Source organism: Nesoenas mayeri (assembly GCF_963082525.1).
Source record: "Nesoenas mayeri genome assembly, chromosome: 4".
NCBI classification, from domain to species: domain Eukaryota; kingdom Metazoa; phylum Chordata; class Aves; order Columbiformes; family Columbidae; genus Nesoenas; species Nesoenas mayeri.
This window is the reverse complement of record NC_137540.1, coordinates 18,879,403-18,903,055: the sequence shown is the minus strand read 5'-3', so window position 1 is coordinate 18,903,055 and position 23,653 is coordinate 18,879,403. Positions and strand designations below refer to the sequence as shown.

The 23,653-nt window shown below is 46.9% G+C and overlaps 1 protein-coding gene across 1 annotated transcript in view; it reads left to right on the top strand.

Moving 5' to 3' along the window:
• The window catches only part of MAML3 (mastermind like transcriptional coactivator 3), a gene marked incomplete at both ends in the record, with an annotated part of 241,485 nt that extends 218,190 nt beyond the window's left edge, over positions 1-23,295 (top strand). Inside the window, 3 exons of the mRNA XM_080344212.1 lie at positions 15,784-16,026; positions 18,925-19,012; positions 22,304-23,295. Coding sequence (XP_080200338.1) covers positions 15,784-16,026; positions 18,925-19,012; positions 22,304-23,295 — 1,323 coding nt within the window. The remainder of the gene's footprint in view (positions 1-15,783; positions 16,027-18,924; positions 19,013-22,303) is intronic.
• Positions 23,296-23,653: the final 358 nt, after the last annotated feature.

Genomic DNA, 23,653 nt, shown 5'->3' with positions numbered 1-23,653 from the left:
GGTTTCAGAGGCACCGTTTGCTTTTCTTTGTGTAGGGTTTGAGGTATCAGCTCTTTGTCTTCTGAATAGAAACAGAGGATAAAGTAGCTGGGAGGAAGGAGGCAACCCATATTCCTGGGCATTTCAGAGGCTCTCCATTTTACTGCTGCATATTGGTGAGCATGGTAATGACGACCCAAAACTCATTTTCAGTACCTGGAGGCCCCTCACCCAGGTTCAGGTCTGGAAGAACCTGCAAATTGTGAAACTGGGGAGATATTGTTTACCAGATAAAAGCTTGGAGGTTTCCAAGACTGTTTACCTGCATGGTTTTTAAACGTCTTACTGTTTGCTCCATGTATATTCTTGAGATGCCTAGAGGTTGCAGTGATGATCCAGACTCTTGTTGTGTGAGCTGCTGTTCAAACAAAAGGAAGCTTTCAAAAAACCCCCGCCTTTCCCACTTTACAGCCTGTCCCACCTCGCTGCACAAGTACGGACAGATGGGAAGCAGTGGGAGAGCTTTCACAAGCTGCTCTCCCTCAGCTGCCTGCTGAGGAAAGAGAGAGGCTCCCCTGGAGAGGAATTTGGGGCCAGAGCCTGAGCTCAGCCCAGCGCTTCACTGAAGGGATGCTTGGAGGGAGGCCAAGAGAGGAGAGCCCTGCTGGGCTGGAGTGCCCTCTGGAGCAGCCCTGCAGAACCCCCCATGTTCGGGACAGGGCACACACCGAGCTAACAGCCTCTATTTCCCTGAAAACCATGGGATCAGCCTGGGGAGCCTCAGGTGTACAGAGCACCGATTTCCAAACAAGGAGAAGACTGTGCAGTCGTACTCAAAATAATTGGTCCTGCAAATCAGGATTTAGTCACTGAAATGTGACTGCTGTGCCTATAACCTAGGGTGTGGCAGAAGGGAGCCCAAACTGAATTATTTGTACCACAAAGATGTTATTACAGGAGTTTGCCCAACAGTCTGGTGTTTGCTTCACTGCAGAAAGTGAAATTACATCCATATCCAGGATTCAGACCCACTCATGATCAGGATTGGGAATTACAGTAGCTTAACTGTAGTTTCTCTTGGGTTGTGGTTTGGTTTGGTTTGGTTCTTTTCTTTCTGAGGAGAGCACTGTGGGGAGCCATGGATAAGATGTGGCTTCGCTAGTGACTTCCACAACAGTGAGGCTGGGCCCTTAGTAGGATGGGGCCAAGGAGAATTCAAGGGAAGCAAGAAAGGGGATGGGATTTTTGTAGCTGCAGAAAGATCAGGGACAGAATGAAAGAACATTACAGATACCTGTTTATCTATAGAGATGCAACTAAAATACTCCACTAAAAATCAAGTTCTTCAGATTTAGATTTACTTAGATTTAGGTGTATCTGTATAGTGTGAGGTTTTTGTTGGTTTTGTTCTTGCGGTTTGTTCTTTTCCTTGTACTGTTCCATTTTTAGCTATTGCACATTGGTGCCTCATTGAGCATTTGAATATGAAAGGTATTGAGGCTGGCTAGGACAATCTTTAATTTTAGGCTTTCCCTTTTTCACTGTGCATTATGAAAAAAATGTAGTAAGGAAACATGAACGCTGGGCTAGAGGAGGTCACCAATAATCTATGCACCTGCCAATCCCATTAGCTCCTTTGGATTTTGCACTGTAGGGGCCTAAAGGAAATACGGCCTAAAAATAACCGTCCAACTTTATGAAAAAGAGTTCAGCGAAACCTTCCTTCAGCTGAGCTGCAGCTGCCTGAGCATTTGAGCAGCGGTGATAGAAAGCTGCAGCATGGAAGCTCTTTCCTTTTCTCAGAGGACTCGATTTTACAGAAGATAAAGAATGATGGATGAGAGATCTGCCCTGTTTTCAGTTCAATAACTTCTAATACCACCTAAGAGGAAGCAGAGAGACTCTGTCATCCCATCAGCTTTTTAGATATGTGCAGAGCACAGCCTTAGCTAGGTGGCTGGGATTTTCAGAGTCACCAGTACTTTGCCACTTACTGTTATTTTTTCAGGTTGGCACTCTGGGATGCAGTCAAATTCATGGTGACGGTAGGACTAATGGTTATCTTAATGAAGAGCGTCATTCTTTGCAAACAGTTGAGGGTTTTTTTGTTTGTGATTTTTTGTTTCTTAATAACTTCAACGAGAGTTTTCTGAGGTTTGTATTTTTCTATTCGAGGTCCTTTTTAAGGTATTGAGATAATGAAATTATAAGGATGAAAGTGGGGGCAGGGGGAACCCATCTCAAAGCCTGCAAAATAATTACTGCATTTTTTAAAGTAAAGTCTGTAGTCTTCATTCACTTTAGTGATAGCTCAAACAAGGCACTGCAGTTGAGTGGCAACTGCACCAATTAGCAGTGCTGCTGTTGGTTTGTGAATTGCATGTGAAATGTAGAATTTGTCCAGAAGTGCTAATGCAAATTGCTCAACAAAAATGTGCCCTCTGTGTCAAGTCTTTTCACTTGTTCTGACACACTGATGTCTTCCCAGATTTCTCTGATCGGCAGATCCCTCTCTCAGTTGACAGTTACCAGAGCTCATAAAGCAGTGGAAATATTTCTTGTTGCCATTAGCTGTGTTTCTGCAAAGAGGGCTACAAGCTACTGCTGGGACTGGTTACTTGCTGTGCAACATAATTTTGACTTTTATTTATAGGGTGTTGGACTTCACATTTCTAGAATTAAATACTAAAAGCCCAGTAAATATCTCAGAGTTTACCTGCATGGAAGTTCAAAGACCTGGTGTCTGCCACAGCAGTAATTTGGTCACTTTGCATGTGTTCAGCATCCTCTGTTATTGTATATGGTGATAACCTTTGTGCCTTACCATGTGAGGCTGAGTTACAATTGCCGTGGGAACCATAACTTAGCATTTCCTGACTTTTTCAGCATACGATATCTCATCATAATACTGCGTCCTTTAAAAGAGAAAGAAGTGGAGCAAGGGCACATTGAAATGTTGCTGTTCTCACATCTACCGAATATGAAATAGCATATTTAGCTGTACACAGATTTAAGTCATATTTGCAACTGCTTGCACTACAGTGGGTGGCACCTCGGAGTTGTAGTCCCAGTGTCAGAATCCCATTGTGCTCAGCTCCCTGCAGATGCAGGATGTAAATATATTTCCTTCCCCCCAAATAATTCCAACCTAAGTGTAAGATAAGAGATAACACAGGGAGACAAACACACCAGAGAGTACAAGGAAACAGAAGAGACTGCTGGACATCATGGAGACAGGAATTTTTACAAACTTCTACAAATGTAACTATACTAGGGGCAGAGTTCAGGGTGAGATTTGTATGATTTTGAGAATTTCCTCCCAAAAATGAAGTCCAGCAGAGAGGAAAGCGTGAAGGCACTTCTAGCTAAAATGTACCATGTAGAAAAGAGTGGGTCAGGATAGGGTGATGGAAAAGTCTCAGCAGTGAATGAAAGATGGTGTGTGAGGTGGCATATGCTGCAGCTGGATTTGAGAGCAAGGGAGGGAGCTGAAATCCAAAAGCAGGGGAAGCCAAGAGGGGCTGCGAAGAGGGAGACTGGCACAATCAAGATGACATGCAAAGAAAAGGGCCTGGGCAGCAGCACGCTGGCTGTCTGCAAGCAGCGTTCAGACTGCAGCCGTCAGGGTGCGAGGCGATGGGAGCCTGGCTGTGGGACTCTGCAGGGAGGTTTGAGGCAAGGATGACAACCAGGTTATGGGCTGAGTGACAGGCAGGCGATGGTGTTGTCCACGGGGACTAAAGAAACAGGAAGGAGAGGAGACCTAGGGAGTAGGTCTTTGAGCTTGAGCTGACAGATATCCACAAGATGATCTCAGAGATGGCATGAATTTAGTTGGAACAGACAGGAACTGGCCTGGGACAGAGAGGTAAGCCTGCAAGCCGCTGCCATAGAGAAAGTCCTTGAGCATGTTATGGAGGGTGAGGTTGCCCAGAGGCACGAGGAGAGGGAAAGGAGGTGAGGGATGAGGGCGCAGACCCACAGAACAGCAGCGGGTGGGAGGGTGGGTAGTGACCACCTGGTCCAAGAAACAATGAGGAAGCAAGTGAAGGTGTTGGAGTCAAGCAGGAGCATTGGGAAAGAAGGGCCAGACTTCGCTAATAGAGTGTGGTCAGCGACACCAGAAGGAGCTGACAGGCTACAGCAGTGAGCCTGGTGCAATAGGGCAGAGCTGCAGCCAGACCAAGGACATCAGAGATGCTGTTATACTGGTTTTTGTGAGAGACGAGGAGTGAAAGCCTGTTTGAAAAATAATTTTATGTTTGAGGTGGAGGCTAAATTCAGCCTAAATCATATAAATCATAGGCAGCACACTCAATAACCTTAGAGATGACAGTGAGAAGAGGATGAGAGCTGGAGAGTCATTTGGAGTCAAGGGCTGCTTGGATTTTTTTTTTTAAAGCATGAAGTTACAACATGCTTGTGCTGCAAAGGGAGAGCAAGATAAAAAGAAGGAGGCAGATGGAGGCAAGGGGATGAGAAGATGGGACGCAGCAAAGTTCCCAGGACAAGCGGAAGGGCTGGGGACAAGTGATGAGGCCACCACCTCTGCGGCCAGGTGGGGAAAGCCGGCCCGAGACAAAGGGGAGAGGGACATCACAGTTTGCTTTGTTCATGGGAGACATTAGCAGTCCTGTGCAGACATCAAGAGACCTGTCTGTTCAGTGAAGGCAGGCCTTGAGGAGCGAGTCAAAGGCTGCAAAAAGACAGCTGGGATTGCGGCTGTGAGAGCTAGCTAAGCTGGTGAACACGAGTATGCATTAGGAAGATGGCAGAATAGAAGGAGGCAAAAAAGCATTTGTGTTGTGGAGGAAGTAAAAAGTGACAAAAAAAGAAAGTTTAAAGCTTAAGAGATAAGTAATTGTCTCAGAAGAGGTATAAAGGATATCCAGAAAGCCTCAGAAGGACTTGATCACCAAAGGATGAGACCTGGAAGTCTAGAGATAAAGTCTTATTGCCGAAAGCTGAGCTGAGTTAGGCCTTGCAAGAGAAATTAAATCAATAGTGGAGTTTTCCTTAGCCACACAAATAAAGGAGACCTCAGAGAGAAGGGAGGAACCATGCAGTGAAAAGCATGTCAAGGTTAAAGACAGCCTAGGCATAGCCCAAATCAGAACACCTTGTCTTAGTTTTCACTAGGGCTAGTAAGATTGAATGTCAAAACAAAGGCCAGCTGGCTAATAGAAACACAAAAACTATGTCCAAGGTGAGAGAAAAATCGAAAGAGTTCCAAGTACTCCAACTGGGTGATCTGGGTAGCCTGGATTCAAGGACGTCAGAAGAACTAGCTCATGAAATCATAGACCTGGTATGCCAACCCAGCCAGTTTATCAGTTATTTAAAACCACAGTGTGGCTTTGCTGGGCAGCTGCAGCAGAAGACCACTTCCTTTGGTCTTGCTGGCTACCATTTGGCTCTCGATTTCAGACTGAAATAGCACCTGCAGAGAGGCTACACAGACAAGTGCCTTTAACCAAAGACAAGAGAGTCATTCATATTCTTTGAAGTCAGTGTCAGACAGGGCAAGATCATGGAATGTATGCTTCAATTTGTACAGATGACCATTCATCATAAGCACCAATGTGTCTGCTTTGGTGCTTTTATCAGTCACACTCATCACCTGCCAGAGCCCACCAGAAAACTGAGGTACTGCACATTCCCTCTGTTTCTTATGGGCACAGCAATTCCCGTAGTTATTTGGTGAGGCAAAGGGGGGAGAAAGAAGTCCTCACTTCACCCAAGTCCTTCTGGTGTGTGATCTTCCTCCCGTGAGGGCACGATGTGAACAAGCTGGAAAAGAGTAGTATTCAGAGCAGTCGTGCTATGCGGATCGTTCACTTGCAAAGCAAGTTGTGCCAGGAAATACTGATAAAGATAACGCAACTTTGCTGTGAGCACCAGGGATGTGGCACATGTGCTCCTTGACCCCTTGCTGCATTGCTGCCGGGCCAAAAGCCAGCGACAGTGTCAGTGACAGTGCAGGGGGAGGTCCCTGGAGGCATGCAGAGAGATTTCTGAGAACCCCAAACATTTGCGCTATTTTTTTCTCATGGAATTTTTTTGCCTTGACAGAAGCAATGACATGGGGCAATTGAAGCCTCTTCCCAGTTTTTGAGGTAAGGTGCCTTCTGCATATAGGAAAGGGAGCATATGGCCCACTGTGTTTATTTCTCAGCCAGGATTCTTTCAGGCTTGGCAAATTACATGCTGCTTGCTGAGGAGCAACCCGAGTGCCAAGTTTGAATTTCTGAAAATGAAAGGGATTTCATTTATCATAGCACAGAGAAAAGGATCTGAAAAATGCCCTTAAGTGTGAAAAATACCTTTTGTTTATGCTCAAACAAAACAACCAAGAGGAAATTTAACAAAATTTCACCTAGAATAAAAACAAAAAAACTCTCTGCAAGTGTCCACAGGAGATTTCAGGCAGCCTCTGCCAGGCGTGAGCTAGAGCCAGGCTCTGTGAAATACCTCAACAACCAGCAAACTCCATGGGGTACAAGGTGATAATGTGGTACAGGCTCCAGCTATTAGAAGGAAAGGGGCTGCTGGTAATGGGTTAGTGCTTGCTGCTAGAGAACTCCATTAGAGCATCTTTGCCTCATACCTTTGCTTTTCCAGGCCCACATTTTTCCCTGTGTGTGCTAGAAGCTTTCATTTCTCTCATAGCATTTATTTTTACTGTGTCATTGTCCCTCTGTTCCCCTTTTTCATTGGCCCTGTGTGACTGTTTGTTTAAGCTACTTGCTGGCTTTCACCTTCCATTTTTCTTCTCTCCCCTTTCCTGGGGGCTCGCTAGCTGTGATTATCCTTTACATGATTTTTCCCCCCTCCTGCTCCAAGATGGTCTCGAGGAGGGCATTGATTAAAGCGAACACCTTTAGCAGGAGAATTTCTAACAGGCTTCAGGGTCCAGCAGCCTCCCTGAGCTCAGTTCTTGCTCCGCTTTGCTCCTGGACCAGTTTCCAAAGCCCCAGAGGAATTCGACAAGGCAGGATCAAGCTGGCACCGAGAGGGAAATTGCAGCTCCTCTGGAGTGGCCTGATTTGTCCCTTTGAAAGGCCTCAGCTATGCCTGTGGTGGAAGGCAGTGGGAACAGGGTGTGGAAAAGCCACAGTGTGGGCTAGTTTTTCAGTTCTCTCCTCCTGCTGCTTGCACCCCGAAGGTGGCTGGTTGCTTTCAGTGGTGGGGCACGCTGTGAAATGTCATGATGGCACAGCTTCACGCAGCAGTCTTTGAGGGAAGTAATTACAGCCTTCATAATATGTACAAAATATAAGGTTGCGCACTCCGGTGTTTCTTCAAATCCTTACCCTTGTTCCGCTCCCTGCCGCCAGCCCTGCTCAGGGGCCAGAGCTCAGCAATCGGCGCTGTGGGTTGGAGAGCAGGGCTGCAGAGGTGGTGCCAAGAGGCCAGTTAAGGTCTGGCTTTGTGGCACAACACAGCCCCTTCTGACCTCTTGCCCAAGACAGAAATGCCAGGTGGCTGCTCTTCAGGGAAAGGAGGGCTGCTCCGTACTCCTGTGGAGTGGGAGCTGTACGTGGGAGTAACCTCTGAGTAAGTGATGCACTGTAAAACCACACCCGGGCTTGCCTCACAGGAACTTGTCTGTGCAGCCGTTCCCTCTGTGGGTCAAATTAATGGCTTGACTAACCCCATTAGTTCACTCCTGCAAGAAATTTATGTAAAATACCATTTCACGGAGCATGAGCACGGGTGCAAACAGCTCAAGAGCAGGTGAGATTGTAGAGCGCTCTTGTGGCAGGGGCTGGGTGGGAGCGTCAGAAGCTGCCCTGGCCGCCTCACAGATGTGCCAGAGTTGCGAGGGCTCAGTACCTGCTCAGTTCTTGGCTCCTTCTGGCAAGCTGGTAGCTCAGTTACTAGCCCCTGCCATACACAGTGTGTATGGGGCATATCCGTGGCTACTCACCCAGGACCACCACAAGGTTCATGTCCCACAGGTGACTGAGCAGGTACTGGTTGATAACCACAGCCCTGCCAGAGGTTCTGCTTGAGCCAGGCTTGTAACTCATTAAAGCAAAGAAGAGCTTGACTCAATTTTACACTCCACAAATATTTTAATATTTGTATATTTATTTCTCCCCCCCCCCCCCCCCCTTTTTTTAAGAGATGTATGTAAAGAGACTATTTTTGTGTTTAATTTGGGCTGATCCTTTTTTTTTTTACTCCTAGAAATAATACGACCACAAAAATTGCAATTACAAGGAAACTAGTTATTCGAGATAAATGAACACTTCTTCCTCAGCGCACAAACCAAACCATTATATCGTTACGCACCATACCTTGGAACTCGCTGGTGAAACTGAGGATAAACAAAACTCAAAAGCAGGAGTGATTTCCCCTGCAAAGGTTCCAAAGGGGGAGGGGAGAAAACACCAGAGTTGTTATTTGTAAAAGAGGAAATGAGCCTGTTCTAATTATGCTGGTGGAAGTTCAGCAGCCTTCTGTGGAAATGCTGCATTTCTGAATCCCACCAACACCGCTCAGGATTTGGGGAGTCAGCCCCCTGTGCTGAGGCAGAAGTGGGTGCTAAAAACAACAGCATGGGGAGGCAAGGCTTCTGGTGCCAACCAGAAAAATGACAGGCCCTTCGGCCTTACAGTCTTTGAGATGAACTTCTGATGGTCTTTAGCATTTAAATGGCATTAGAAAAACAGTTGCTCATTTTAGAACCCTTTGTTATATACTTGAGACCAGAAATGAAGAAATTAGTCCCTCCGATGAACGAACAAAAATACACAGAAATAATAGTCTGACAGATCCTGTTTGTTCTGTGGAAAGAATAAACTGTATTGAAAACACGGGGAGGAGAGATGGAGGCGAAGGGAGGTGAAAGGAAAACAAATTGGCTGCGTACAGCAGCCTGGTGTCAAACGTCAGAGGGATGGTGTTCGCTCGGATACTGTATGAAAGACCATGGCAACCGGGGCCGGGAGAGAGGAGAGGTTTGTAACCCCTCCCGGAGGAGGAATGGCAGAGGAAATAGGTGAAGCGATGGGCTCTGCAGAGCCGGCTGCCAGGCTCCCAGTTGCAAACCAGCACAGTCTCTCCTTTCGTCTTGTGTGCTGGCTCTTTCAGGGCACACACACGCATACACACACACCAAGTCTGAAATTAGTGGATTTGTAATTCCCTTTGTCTGTCAGATGGTACCATTCTGCGAAAGGTGGCTTTGCTTTGGGCAGCCTGAGAGAGAGGGATTAAGATCCCTGCCAGACACAATAAGTAATAACATTACAAGGAATTTAATAGAAATATTTCTGAGGGAATATAGGAACGTGCTTTCAGGCTGCTCTGAAAACACTGGGTAGAGATGGTGTTTTACTGTGACACAGTATATGAAAATAGAGCCATACTTTTGATCCCAATATTAGCTTGAAGAGTCCCTTTTTTAACATACGCACACACACACAGGCAGCAGCTGGGAGCCCCAGGATGAAGGAGCAGGGACAGGGGCCTGGCAGCGTGTGATGCAGGAACAGGGAGCAGCAGCAGCTCAGAGCTGGGCAGAGGTGAGGGCAGACAGCGCTGCTCCATTTCATACATTGCAGGACATCCGATCACACCACTAAGTTGAGTTTATCCAGAAAGGCCGTCATCTTTGAGGACATCAAATTGTGGAGATCTGCCATTTCTGGTGGATAATGAAACCACGGGGTAAAAATTTGTTTCTGCTTTCTGATTTGAATCTGTCTTCAGCTTGTATCTGATTTTGCCTTCTTCACCGGGTAAAATAACTCTTTACAGGATTTTTTCCCTCATGAAGGTATTTTTATATGCCATGGTCAAGGCATCTCTCAGTTTTCTTTGTGGTAAGCTAAATGGATTGAGCTCTTTAAGACACTTGCTGGCAGACACTTTCTGCCTCAAATAATTTGTGTATCTTCTTTTTCTGGTCTGACTCTAAAATATATACATCTGCTTGTATGTGTTTTTCTAGTATCATCCTTCTAATGCAGTGTGCAGTACAAGCCACCTCCTGGCTTCTGTTTGCTCTTCCACTCTTTGTATATTCAAGGATTGCATTAGTTCACGTGCCACAGAAAGGCACAGCGAGTTCATGCCTGATTGTCCATTTTGCACATTAATATTCTACTTTGAAGCCTCTCCTTTCCTCAGCTTTTTGGGAAATGCTTTGTTTCCAGATGTGAAATACCCGACCTCCATGGATTCCTGCCAGCAGTTGTATGGAACAGCGCCCTTCTCCCCAGCGTCCCGCTCTGCCTCCCTGCCCTTCAGCCGGAGCAGAGCCGGCTTGCCGTGTGCGATGGCTCTGGCTGTCAGATGGTGCACGGAGGGACGATGAGCAGGCTCGGCTGGTCCCTGCCTGCACTTACCTGCACCCCACTGCCCGGCTCTCAGGGCATCCGCTGGTGGTCATTCTGCTTGTTCTGAAAGAAAACTGTGTGATTGCTTTTAGCTGTAGTTGGGAGACTGAATGACATAGAGATGGAATGAATCACTGCGTGATAAGGAAGAAGTGTATAAGATTTGAGACAAAGAGGGAAATATGTCTTCTACTCCCCTTTGTTCTCTTTTTAAAGTGACTTATGTTTAATGTGTGTAACTATACATGTATGTGGACAAATCACCTCTGAACTCCTGCGGAGGTTCTCCTCGCTCCAGGAGATCCCTGGAAATACGCTGGAATGGTACAGGAGTTATGCTCCTGTTGCTTAACTGAGGATCAGATTATCAACAGAGGGCAACTCCTGTGTAGACATTAACTAAGCAGCCAGGTCCCTATAATAGTCCATCTTACTGGGTGCTCTGCAGCTATACAAACCAGTCCAGACATGTTATGCTGACCATTTGGAAACTGTCGTTCTTTTTTGGCTTTGAGAACAGCAGCTTGGCTCTTTCAATATCTAGTTTTGCTCCCAGAGGTCGAGCACTTCATTCTAACCCTGGGCTGCTGTAAAAGTGGGTGCCTGAGGCTGCGGGGACGGGGGGTGGGGGCCAGCAATATCCCTGTGAGACTTAGCCAGGCCCAATGTGTACATTCAAACTTGCTCTGTGGCATGGCTGGGTCAGGGGAAGAGGCTTTGAAACCATCCCCCTGGCTTCTTGGCTTCTCCTGCCCCTTGGTGAGGACCTCACAGTGAAGCTGCAGCTTCACCGTTCCTGGCTTGAGCATGTGTAATTCTGCACAAGCCACTGTTATCAGGAGAGAGCCGTTTGCAGCCTGAGAGTAGTACCGAGTGGCATTGGGTGTTGTTGAAAATAGCCGGAGCGAAAATGAGAAGTCACGCTATACCATCTCCCCAGATATAACAGACTGATGAGAGACAGGCTGAGAATACAGGATGCATTTTCCATTCCAGGATATCTTGTCTCTCTTTTCAGGGATACCGTTCCTACACCCAGACAGGGCACAGCTCTGTGCCTGTGCCCACGCGAGCACAGGGCTCTGGGGGAACGAGCCGGGTGGATCCTTGCTGCTGTGGATCCCCAGGGATCCATCCGAGCGGCGGCAGCCTGAGTCACAGGGTGAGTCAGGCTGTGGGCATGGGCTGCTGGGTACCCCCGCTGTCAGCAGCCACGGTGATGTGCAGCTTGTTCACTAGGGCGATGATGAGCCTGTCTGGAGAGCGAAGAGGCAGCTGTGCCAGTTGGTGGAGAAAGGGGAAAAGTACAGAGGCAGGGCAGAGGGTGTAGGAAGGAAAAAAGGCAAGGAATGAGGAGGAGGAACAGGAAGGCTAAGGGTGCAGCAAGAGGATGAGGGAGCTTGAAGGCAGCACTGGAGCAAAGAGAGTTGTTGGGGAAGCTTGGATTAGTTTGCATTTGGAGCTTTATAACTGTAAGTGCTGCATGAAGCCTGAATTTATTTCCTGGATGCTCAGCTCCTGCATCTGGGCCTGGTGCAGGCATGGTTTGTAAGATGCAGGCACATAGAGCTCAGCCTTGCCTCTTTCATCACCAGTTTCCAGACACATGCGTGCACCCTGCAGCCCCCTTCCAGGTTTCTCCTCTGTGCCAGACCTCCGGAGGGAACAGTGGAGGCAGGGTGGGTGTGCACCCCTGTGGCCAGGTAGCTGGGGTGACCCAGAAGGCCACATGGGCCCACGCTGCTGCTAGGACTGGGCACAGCCTTAGAACTCCCCTTCAGAGGTTAACAGCAGCAGTGCTGGGCTGCAGAGGTGCTGGGGAGCATTTTTCTGCCTGCAGAGACTTTATGCCTGGCCTATGCTCCTGTTTTCAGGACATACAACCCAGGGCTGCTCCCAGTGATGTCAGTAGGGCCTTTCATCGTTGGGTGGGAAGAGCCTTGCCCAAAAAAAATGGAAAGAAAAAATATTCTGGGTGGGAAGGTGGTGTTCTGTCTTCATGAAGAAGGCCTGGCTTTAAACCTGTTATTAAAACTGGAAACAGGAAGTTTTCACTATGAGTAGGTAAACTCTTGTGCCTTGAAATGACTAATGACACAAGACTGGAAGTTAACACCTTTGTGCTAATCTTTGTGTTTCCTCCAGCTGCTGCACAGTGCTTGGGGCTCATGTCAGCTAGCAGGGCTCCTTTCAAAGCTTTCTTTTTAAAAAAAAACCTCTGGAATTAACTTGAAACATAATATGATACAGAATGGAGTGCCTTCTGCAGCATTACCGTGGGGTGAGCCTGTCCCTCTGCCACACGTGTGCATGCGTAAGAGCCAGGACAGTAGTTCTGTAATAAGATTTATTTTTAGGTGATTCGGCAAGGACTTGGGCTGCAGCCCCAGAGGCAGCTGTGCGCTGAGGCTGGGTGGAGGAAGCTCCGGGTGATGTCTCTTCACAGCATGCCCTCTGGCTCCTGTTCCATCGCCCTCCCGCTCCCCCCCACCCCCTTTTCTTTTTCCTTGTAGTGGCTGCAGCAAAGGCTCCATTATTTGGCACTGTGGCATTGCTTTTGTCTATAAATGGAAGCAGTTGGCGCATCTCCCAGTATAACACAACATAGTCCTGTGCATCAGTTATGCAATCTGTAGCTTGATGACTTCATCAGAAGTCGGGGGAGGGCCAGGGGGTGGTAGGAAAAAGCCTTTACCATCAGCTTTGCTGGAGACGATGTGTGCCTGTGTCCCCCAAGCAGAGAAAGCAGGGGCTCATCCACAGGGATGGGTGAAAGAACTCAATGCACGATGGGCTGAGGGCTGGTTAGTGAGTGTGTTTCCCTGTCCCCGACGCGGGGAAGCCACGGCAGCTGCCACCTTCCCCAGGCCAGAGACACAGCCCTCGCCCTCACTGTGCTGCAGGGACCACACTTGACCAGGCTGTGAAGTGCAGCATAAGATGGGATCGGAGAAGAAGTAGAAAGAGTATCAGAGGGGGAATGTTCACACCAGGGCAGATGTTAAAAAGAGAAACTAAATATCAGAGTGCTGCCTTTCAGCAGGAGAGGAGTATCTGTGTGAAGCAGAAATGAGGACAAATTGTATTTTCTGGTGATTTCCTCAGAAGGGTCCTTGAAAACCTGACCTTCATGCAGAAAGGCTGATCCTAATTTCCCAAGCTACACTCAAGCATTGATTTTTAACCCTTTCCTTGACTGGCTTGGGAGGGTGTCACAAGGTTACTTCTCTCTATGTTTCCAAACACACAGTTGTTGATGTAACTCAAACTGTCCATGCAGCAGATGAATCTAAACTCACTCTGGAATGTTTTGCACAAAGGTTCCTGAAGTGATATAGGACCTTTCCATCAAGTTAGTGTTTTTGAATGAGTACCCATCTCTATAAAACAATTAAAGAGGTTCTAATGAGCAAATGTTAAAGCTGGTCCTGCCAAGCAAGCAGCTCTCTGGGTGCTTACTCTGCCTTACTTCACCCAAGAGAGGTGAAGAGCACTGGTATCACCACAAGCTGGTATGTGCTAGTGGGTTTCCAAATACTTGTGAAAGGGGGTCCTGCCTTGTGGAGCGACTCTTGCACAGGTTTGATTTGGGTTATTTTTTTGTCTTACTGGAAGCCAGCCTGAGCTAACCTCAACATTACTCATCTCTCCCTCACCACTGAGCAGTCACGATGCAGAGCTGGGTGCTGGTGAGGTGCTTGGTGCAGGATGGGTGACAACGGGGTTCCTGGTGGCGTGGGGGTAAGTGTTTATAAAGGGTGTCACGAGGATGGAGCCAGGCTCTTCTCAGTGACAACCAGTGGCAGGACAAGGGGTAATGGGTACAAACTGGAATGCAAGAGGTTCCAGTTGAATGTGAGAAGAAACTTCTTCTCAGTGAGGGTGGCAGAACACTGGAACAGGCTGCCCAGTGAGGTTATGGACTCTCCTTCTCTGGAGACATTCAAAACCCACCTGGACACATTCCTGTGTAACCTCATCTGGGCGTTCCTGCTCCAGCAGGGCGATTGGACTGGATGATCTTTTGAGGTCCCTTCCAATCCCTGACATTCTGTGATTCTGTGAAGTGGTGCCCAGGTGAGTCAGAGCACACGGAGCCAGCCCTGTGGCGAGGGGTGCTGGCTCCAGAGCCCCCATGCAGGCTGAGCACAGGCTGTGAGCATCACCCAGTGCTGCTCTGTCACAGGGGTAACACATGTGGGGGACTGCGAGGTGCTCAGTACTGTCATGTGGAAAGTAGATGAGACAGGACAGAAAATCACACCCAGGAGAATGCAGAACAAGCACTGAGGAAACAACGCTACACCTGCCGCTTTGTAATCAACCCTCCAAATCGTCGTCTTTTTACATATGACCCTAGCTGGCCATTTTCTTTTCAGGAAAGCTCCCTCCTTATATGCCAAAGGGAGGCACCGGGTCGTTGTAAACTTCATTTTTCCCCGGTAGCGGGGAGCCTCATGTCACAGCCTTGCTGACCCCGCCGGGAGGAGCAGCGGGACCCGGCCGGGTCGGGCTTGCGGGAGGGGGCAGTTTTTAACCCGCAAGCTCCGGTCGCCGCTGCAGACCCCGTGGGGCTGGGTCCCTGCGCTCCCCCGGGGAGACGCCGGTCTGGCTCCGCCGGGCCGCGGGCGGCAGCGACACCTGCCGGCGGCGCTGGCGGGCGTGGCGGCAGCGCCGGGACCGGGGCGCGACACGGGGCTCCGCGGGGAGAGCGGTGCGAGGGCTCCCGGCTGGCGCCCCGTGGAGAGCGGTGTGCCCTCGGCCTTCTACCGCTTCATTCTCCCAGCGCTAAAAGGCAGCAAATTGGATTAGAAACATCATGAGAAAGCAGGGTCGTTTGGGGAGAAGGTGTTCGTGACGTTGCGTGCGCTGCTTCCTTTCAGCTGCGTGGTTTTGGTCCACAGCTGCAGGATGGAAGTCTTAAATAAAGATATTATGTGGTTAAATGATGAAATTAAAGTGCAATATTGGGGGGATTAATGCTTCTAGCTGCCACTGTTTGTCGTGTGCACCTAAAACCTTGTCTCCTGTATCTAGAGGACTGTGTAAAACTGCTGGTATGGAGAAAGGGAAATGGAGAGGGAGAGAAAATACTTTTCTTGTTTCTATGATGAGGGAGGAAAAGTTTGGAAAAACACCACTCTGAAGTTATGTATCTCAGATGAAAACAAACCTAGCACACAACTTAATTGTTTTATTATTAACGAATTGTGAAGTGCTCTTGCTTTATTTGAGGAGGCTTTGAACTCTGGGAGAGAAAAGGAACCAGCCACCTACTCCCTGCGGGAAACAGGCCATGGTCTGGTCACAAGCCACGAGCAGCTTTCCAAGGACTCTTTCTTTCTTCAAGTTCCCATCCTCACCCACAGACTCAACATTTCACGTTAATGAGCAATCATTTCCTTTGCCCATGGAGCACCCTGAGTAACAAGGCCTTCTTTCTCTCTTTGCACAGGAGCAGCATCAAGTGGGAATGTCTCGGACCACAGGACCTATGCAGCCTTCTGTCCCACCGGGCTCCAGCAGCGTGGTCACTGGCACAAGCTCTGGGGGTCCCTTCCTGGGAAACCAACCGCAAGCGGCCATCATGAAGCAGATGCTGATTGAGCAGAGAGCCCAGCTCCATGTGATAGAGCAGCAGAAACAACAGTTTCTAAGAGAGCAAAGGCAGCAGCAGCAGCAGATCCTAGCAGAGCAGGTACAGTATCCGTCTGTCTCGGGCACTGCAGTGCCTGCTGGTGTGAGAGCAGGAGTGCCAGAGGCAGCACAACAGAATCACAGAATGTCAGGGACTGGAAGGGACCTCAAAAGATCATCCAGTCCAATCCCCCTGCCGGAGCAGGAACACCCAGATGAGGTTACGCAGGAACACCCAGATGAGGTTACACAGGAAGATGTCCAGGTGGGTTTTGAATGTCTGCAGAGTAGGAGACTCCACAATCCCCCTGGGCAGCCTGTTCCAGTGCTCTGTCACCCTCACTGTGAAGAAGTTTCTTTACATATTTAAGTGGAACCTCTTGCATTCCAGTTTGTACCCATTACCCCTTGTCCTGCCACTGGTTGTCACTGAGAAGAGCCTGGGTCCATCCTCGTGACACTCACCCTTTACATATTTATAAACATTAATGAGGTCACCCCTCAGTCTCCTCTTCTCCAAGCTAGAGAGACCCAGCTCCCTCAGCCTTTCCTCATAAGGGAGATGCTCCAGTCCCTTAATCATCTTCGTTGCTCTGTGCTGGACTCTCTCCAGCAGTTCCCTGTCCTTCTGGAACTGAGGTGCCCAGAACTGGACACAATATTCCAGGTGCAGTCTCACCAGGGCAGAGTAGAGGGGCAGGAGAACCTGTCTCAACTTACTGACCACCCCAGTTCTCATACATCCCAGGATGCCATTGGCCTTCCTGGCCACAAGGGCACAGTGCTGGCTCATGGTCATCCTGCTGTTCACCAGGACCCCCAGGTCCCTTTCCCCTACACTGCTCTCTGATAGGTCGTTCCCCGACTTATACTGGAACCTGGGGGTTGTTCTTGCCCAGATATAAGACTCTACATTTGTCCTTAACAACAACAGCCCTTAGCAACACCAGCCCTTCCTTTTATATTTTGTAATTCTCTCTGTGTGGCTTATATTGTGGTATTTCAGCAATGGTTATCAAAGAAGCATCTACCTCACTCTTATTCTTAGCTTGGCAAATATTGTTCATGTTCCCATCAGTGGGCCTAACAGCTGTGTGGGATTTTAGACACTGGAAATATTAGCTCTTAACCTGCTATCTCACGGTGAGTTTACTCTAGCAGAAGCAGACTCTTCTACAGTGACAGTTGCTGGTGCTCTCCCCTGCCTCTGACTATGGTCTCGCACTGTCAAAATCTCTGTACAGCTGTGCAGGGATCTAGACAAAGCGTTAAAAGTAACCTAGCAAAAGCCAAAATTTAGTATATACATAGATCAATTCCTTAATCTGGTTTATTACACAATAGCTCAAGCAATTATGTTAGCACATGGGAGAGGCAGCATCGAGGTGGGAACCAGAGGCTGAAGTGGGAGAACAGTAAAACCACCTCTCACAGTGGCAGTGTGGAACTGCTGCATGGGAGCCTGTCACCCGGCTTTGCAATACAGATGTTAAATACTTGGTCTGAATGGGATGCATGTTTAACTGAGCTGTAGTTTAAAAGCAGCCCAGGAGAAAGTCAGTGGAAAGTCACACTGTTCCATTCCTGTAAGCTCATACCTAAGTTTAAACTTGCAGTCCCCTAACGTTACCTAGATAATGTTCTTATAGGTAGCTAGTTTCTTTAAGCTCAGTTTCATCTCTCTTGGTGTGGAAATAGAGTTTAAGACCTGGGGTGTGCTTTAATTTGCATTAGAACTTGTGTGTGTGGTATGACCACATAAACATTGATAGCCGCCTTCTCTTCCCATGATTCTCCTGAGAAACAGAAAAATTCACCCCAATGAACAGGAAGATGTTCCATGAAAAATTCAGGAAAAAGATGCTTGATTTTATTCAGAGGTGAACAAGTCCAAAAGAGTGAGGATGCAGTAATGTTCCCCCAGTGTGGATTAGGCCAATTCAAGTGCATAAACCTGAAAGCCAGTCACTGACTTGGCTGCTGAAGGCAAATCTAAAAGTGGTGAAAAACCACAAGACTGTGGTTGTCAAGTTGGTGACATAGATGAAAAGTGATGAAGTCACAGTCCTCAGGCTCCTAGCTTTTAGGTATTTTATGCCTAACAAGGTTCCATTTATCTTTTTGATCGTTTGTAACATGTATTTACAAACACAGCGATTAGTACTTGCTTCTTTCCCATCTTTGCCATTTTCTTACCTTTGTTATCATACACATCCTTGTTTTAGGACACAGCATTTTTGCAGCTGCAGATGAAGCACCAAGATATATGTCCTTTTAGTGACTACTTAGTCGAGTATACCCTAGGCTTTGAAAGCTCTGGTAAACACACTCTCTCTTTTTATAATCAGCCCTTGATTCTATTTTAGATGTGTGAGTATTCATAGAAAATAACCACAGAGTAGTAGCATGGGCTGATTCAATGGAGGGAGTCATTTTGCATTCACCTGCTCCCCAAATACCATTCACTGAAGCACAAGGGGAAATGTGCTTTAGTAGCCATGGAATGGTCCTGGCAGCTGAGTGTTTTGGGTGCAGAGGTGAAGTCTCGTGCCAGGAACACGGAACTCTGGACCTTGGTAGGGCTGAGGGAAGTAAATGGTGTGTGCCTACAGTTGTCCTTAGACCTAGGTGGGCATTTCATATCCCTCCCTCTCCTTTCAGCCTGAAGACAGTTAAGTTTGCACTGTAGAGGTCGAGATGAAATGGTTATAAGTAAGGAGAGATGATGTTAGCCTCAGTGCTTATTCCTTTTTTGAACCAAAAGGAGTCTGTGTGCTGAGTAGCTCAAGTGCTCTCAGGAGGGCTCTTCAAATGACTCTGCTTGTCTCTCCGGAACGGCTTGCTAGATAAGAAACACTGCAGTTCTGCTGCAGTGCTTTTGCCACCAGTCCCTTTCTCAGCTCACTAATTAATTAATCATCTTTTTCTTTTCTGCCTTCTTTCCCTCATTCATTTTCAGCAGTTGCAGCAGCAGTCACATTTGCCTCGGCAGCATCTGCAGCAACAGCGGAGCCCATATCCAGTGCAACAGGTCAATCAGTTCCAAGGTAAAAGTCAAATTCTTTTTCCTGTATTGGAGTCAGTGTATGCCCATGTAGTGGGCATGTGAAAGCTGATGCATTTTGTGAAACCCAGGGTTTAAGCAGTGTGCCAGAATAGGAAGTCAGGCTGTTGCACACTTGCACAGACTGCGTATTTCACCAAAATGGAATGCCCAGGTTTGTATATTTAGTTAAGTTTCTAATTTCGTTTCTGCTTTCCTCAGCAAAAGCTGCATTTTTTATTTGACATTTGTTTTGCCTCTTTGACATCTGTAATCTATGGATTTATCTTGTTTGCCTCTACTCCCACTATGCATTTTTTTTCAGCTAGTGTCTCTCACTGTATCTTGGTTTTACTCTTTTTCATTCCCCACCTTATCTAATTTGATGAGCAGGGAATTTCAGAGATCATCTTTATCTGGAGAAGTGTCTGATGAATGTCAGGTGTGGGAAACAGTGAAATATCTGAGATGTAAATGGAGTTTTTTTAATGATCTCAAAAAAAGCAAGTATTATTTCAATGTCCTTGCAGATAACTGAAGAATGTAGATACAAACATTTTGGCTTAGGAAAAAAGTTTATTCTGAGCTTTTTAGGTGTAAAGCATCAGCCGAATGTCTTCACTAACTATAAATGTGCTGTAAATTCATGACAGTGTTGTGTAACTGCAATAGAAAACAAGAGAGGCAAGTGTATTGCACTTCTCGTACCCAGGAAGTGAACAGACAGAGAAATCTTCTGCTGGTTTATATCAGGGTGGATCCTTTTAATCACCTTGTTCTTATCTTTGGCAATGTAAGTTCTATATGAAATTATTGTTTCCCCCAATAGTTCATTTGCAAAATGAAAATGTATGTGTGCACAGCCATGCATTACTTGAGATGCACATGTAATTTTTTTCTTGCCTTCATATGTATTATTTAAAAGGAAGGTAGAAGAGAGTTTAGGCTAATCTGACAGAGCAAGGAATTATTTTTCATAAATGAGCTAATTTAAATATCAGCATTTCACCCTTTTTCCTACTTAGTCACAAGAATGTAATCCAGTGCAGTAGGTTATGTGTGTGTGAGACCAGAAGGTGGCCCAAAGTCTTAAAATCTGTTGCATGTGTCTTTTAACTACTTCGTGTCTGAACTCCTGTCTCTTATGCCAAGCACAGTAGTTCACGAAAGTAGTATGTGAACCACTTGCTGGTAGTGACTCCTTTGGAGGTTTTCGGCTGCTGGTTGTGACTAAAAAATAGCTGAAGATGCATTAAGTAAGTTTTAAACATCTGTATCTTGAGCACTTGCTGGAGTAATTGCAAAAGGAGACTACTTCTAATCATGGAAGGAAGAGGTCATCTAAATTAAGAAAAATCAAGAGGACCCCAGTGACAATCATTAAGAAAATGATTTAATTGGTAGCATAGATAAAGTAAAAGCTGCCATTACATTTGCCCTGTGCAAGCGAGATCTAGATGGTCTCTCTTCATGCTACAAAATGTTTCATTGATTTGTATGTTGGAGCTGAAAGCATCTTCTAAAACCTTATTCTCCTGCAGCAAAAAGGAGACATAGCCATCCTCTACGTCATGTGTACAAAACTGTTGAAATGACACTTTGTTTATTCACACCCATTTCTCATGGAAACCAAGCCAACACAAATGGCATTGCTCAGTATTCTTTATTCTATACAGATGCTCAGGTACCTTGTCTGAGGAACAACAGGTAGGGGCTGATTTAAGAACACTCAGATTTTGTTGCACAGTTCCTGACTCTTAAAGCAAATTTTTATATTTGCATCTTGCATTGAATGATGTTTGAGCCAGGAGTAATGGCATCCCCCATACTCTCGCAGCTTCACCTGCAGAGTCTTTCATTTAGTTTGGTATGGTAGCGACTCAAAACCACAGTGAACTCATGGCATAATCAGAGCTCTGGTAATTGTTTTTAAATAAAGATAGTAAATACAGAAGCACATTGACTTCCCAGAAATAGATAGCTTCCCCCACCCCTGAAAGGAAGACACAGGCATGGCTCAGTTATCTACCATGGTGTGGAATTTAACAAGATTAGGATTTTCTGGTTTCCCATCACTGGCCTAAGGTAGAGTAAAATGTGCTTATAATATTGATTCACTAATACACTCTCCCTACTTTAAACATCCACAAAAAACAATTTTTCTTCTTTCCATAGACTTAATCAGTAACAATGATACAGAAAATCCATTCATTTATGCCTCATGAGCTATTAAAAAATTGATTGGCCTTCTGAGCCTGACATTTCCGTTTTCAAGGCTTACTTTTGAAAGACAATGGAGATATTTAGAAGAGAGCTTCAGATGGTTAACTGAAGTTCAGCTGCTTTGCTGCCATTGAAGAAGGCCAGTGGAAGCTTTCTCATTTGCTTGTTAGAAGCTGAATTAGGCCTTTCTCAAGAAAAGTGCTACTAAATCACAGACTGTATGCAACTTTGAAGTCTTAGGAACTAATATTTTTCTTGGAGAAGGGTACACATTTTCACTGGTCTTGGGGAAAAAAATACAAACAAAGGCTTGCATTTACTTTTAAAAGACGACTTAGACTCCTATGTCACTTCTTAAAAATGTAATGTCTGTTCCCAGTAAAGTAACAGAAAGGCAGGGCTGTTTTAGCTCTGCAGCTCCCGTGGCTGTGTGGCTTAGGTACCCGAGTAGGTTATTATCAGGGAGGTAACCATCACTGTAATCACGCATCATGCATGCAATTGTGTTGCCTCGACTCTTCAAAAATCTGAAGCCATGAGTCCCTTTGGGTACATATCCCAAAATTGTCGTAATTGAGAATTACTTAGTGAGTAAATCATCAGCCTTTTAACTTTGCCAGCCTCATTTTAGGCCATAAGGGAAATTAGGCTGCTCATCTGTATTGATGGTATTCTCTGCTGAACAGTGTCCCGCTTTACAAATTGAATATATAACACAGTCAGAGATTCCTGTTTAGGGTAGCACTAGAGCTGCCTTGACTCTCACCTTCAAGAAGAGGGAGCTTGGCAGGTCAGGACAGAGGCTGCAGCCAGAGTGATGTGGGGAACACATAGTCTCTGAAATGCAGCTAACGTTAGGCTGCAAGTACATCGCCCAAGGAAGGATAACCTTCTAGCTCTCTGCTCATCTTCACGTGAAACAATAATTTATTAGCTCAGAAAGAACAGGAATATGAAATCCTACTGTGATGCAGGATTCTCCTACAGATTCTATCTTATGCAAAGATGTGTTAATTAAGATTTACAGCTTTGTGGTTCTTTCTTAACCTTCCTCCTTCCCTTTTTGGTGTAGGTTCTCCCCAGGATATAGCAGCTGTGAGAAACCAAGCAGCACTTCAGAGCATGAGGACGTCCCGAATGATGGCCCAGAACGCGAGCATGATGGCAATGGGTCCCTCCCAGAACCCGAGCACGCTGCCCACGACCGCAGGCCAGTCAGACATGGGCATGGCTCCTTATAGCAACGCCTCTTCCAGCCAGCCGGGAATGTACAGTATGAGCACAGGCATGAGCCAAATGTTGCAGCACCCAAACCAAAGCGGCATGAACATGGCACATAACGCAGGCCAGGGAACAAGGCAGCCTGCCTCTGGACAAGCGGTGGGAATGGTCAGCAATTTTGGTCAGAACATGCTGGTAAACTCTGCTCTTCCCCAGCATCAGCAGCAGATGAAAGGACCTGTGGGCCAGGTGTTACCTAGGCCACAGGCACCACGACTTCAAAACCTCATGGGGACTGTCCCTCAAGGAACACAAAACTGGCAGCAGCGAGGCTTACAAGGTATACCTGGAAGGACTAGCAGTGAAATGGTGCCCTTCAATAATGGCACAACGTACCCGTTGCAATCTGGGCAGCCACGACTGTCCAAGCAACACTTCCCACAGGGGCTTAATCAGACAGTTGTGGATACAAGTGGAACAGTAAGAGCCCTGAACCCAGCAATGGGGAGACAGTTGCTGCAACCACTACCCGGGCAACAAGGAGCCAGCCAGGCCAGGCCGATTGTAATGCCTGCAATGAACCAAGGGGTCCCCGCAATGGCTGGCTTTAGTCAGCCTCCGACACAGCAAATGCCAGGTGGTAACTTTGCTCAGAGCAGCCAAGGCCAGGCTTACGAGAGGAATCCCACTCAGGACATATCTTACAACTACAGTAATGAAGGAGCAGGGGGGTCGTTCTCGAGTTTAGCAGAGGGCGCAGACCTTGTGGACTCCATCATTAAGAGTGGACCAGGGGATGAGTGGATACAAGAACTTGATGAGTTGTTTGGAAACCCCCAGTGAATGGGCTTGTATAGTCTGGAGCTTTGGTTGTTACATTTGAAAAAAGAAAAGAGAGAGTTGGATGTTCTCCCCATGCTTGGATTGCTGGGTTTTTTGTTTGAATTGGTTTGGGGTTATTGTTTTCTTTTGTTTTTAATCGTGCGAACTGATCTGATCTGTAGCCAACTTTGGAAGACTCAGGTGACGATGAAAACATCGGTATCCCAAGACTTCCACTGAGCAATCTCCATTGCATGGCAGCACCTGCTGTGGGGGCAGGGGCTGGAGGGGGAAACTGTAAAAGCCAGCTGATGCCTCTGGGTGGGAAAATTTGGCCTTTCCCCACTGAAACAAGGCTTCATTGCACAGTGGTGTGGGG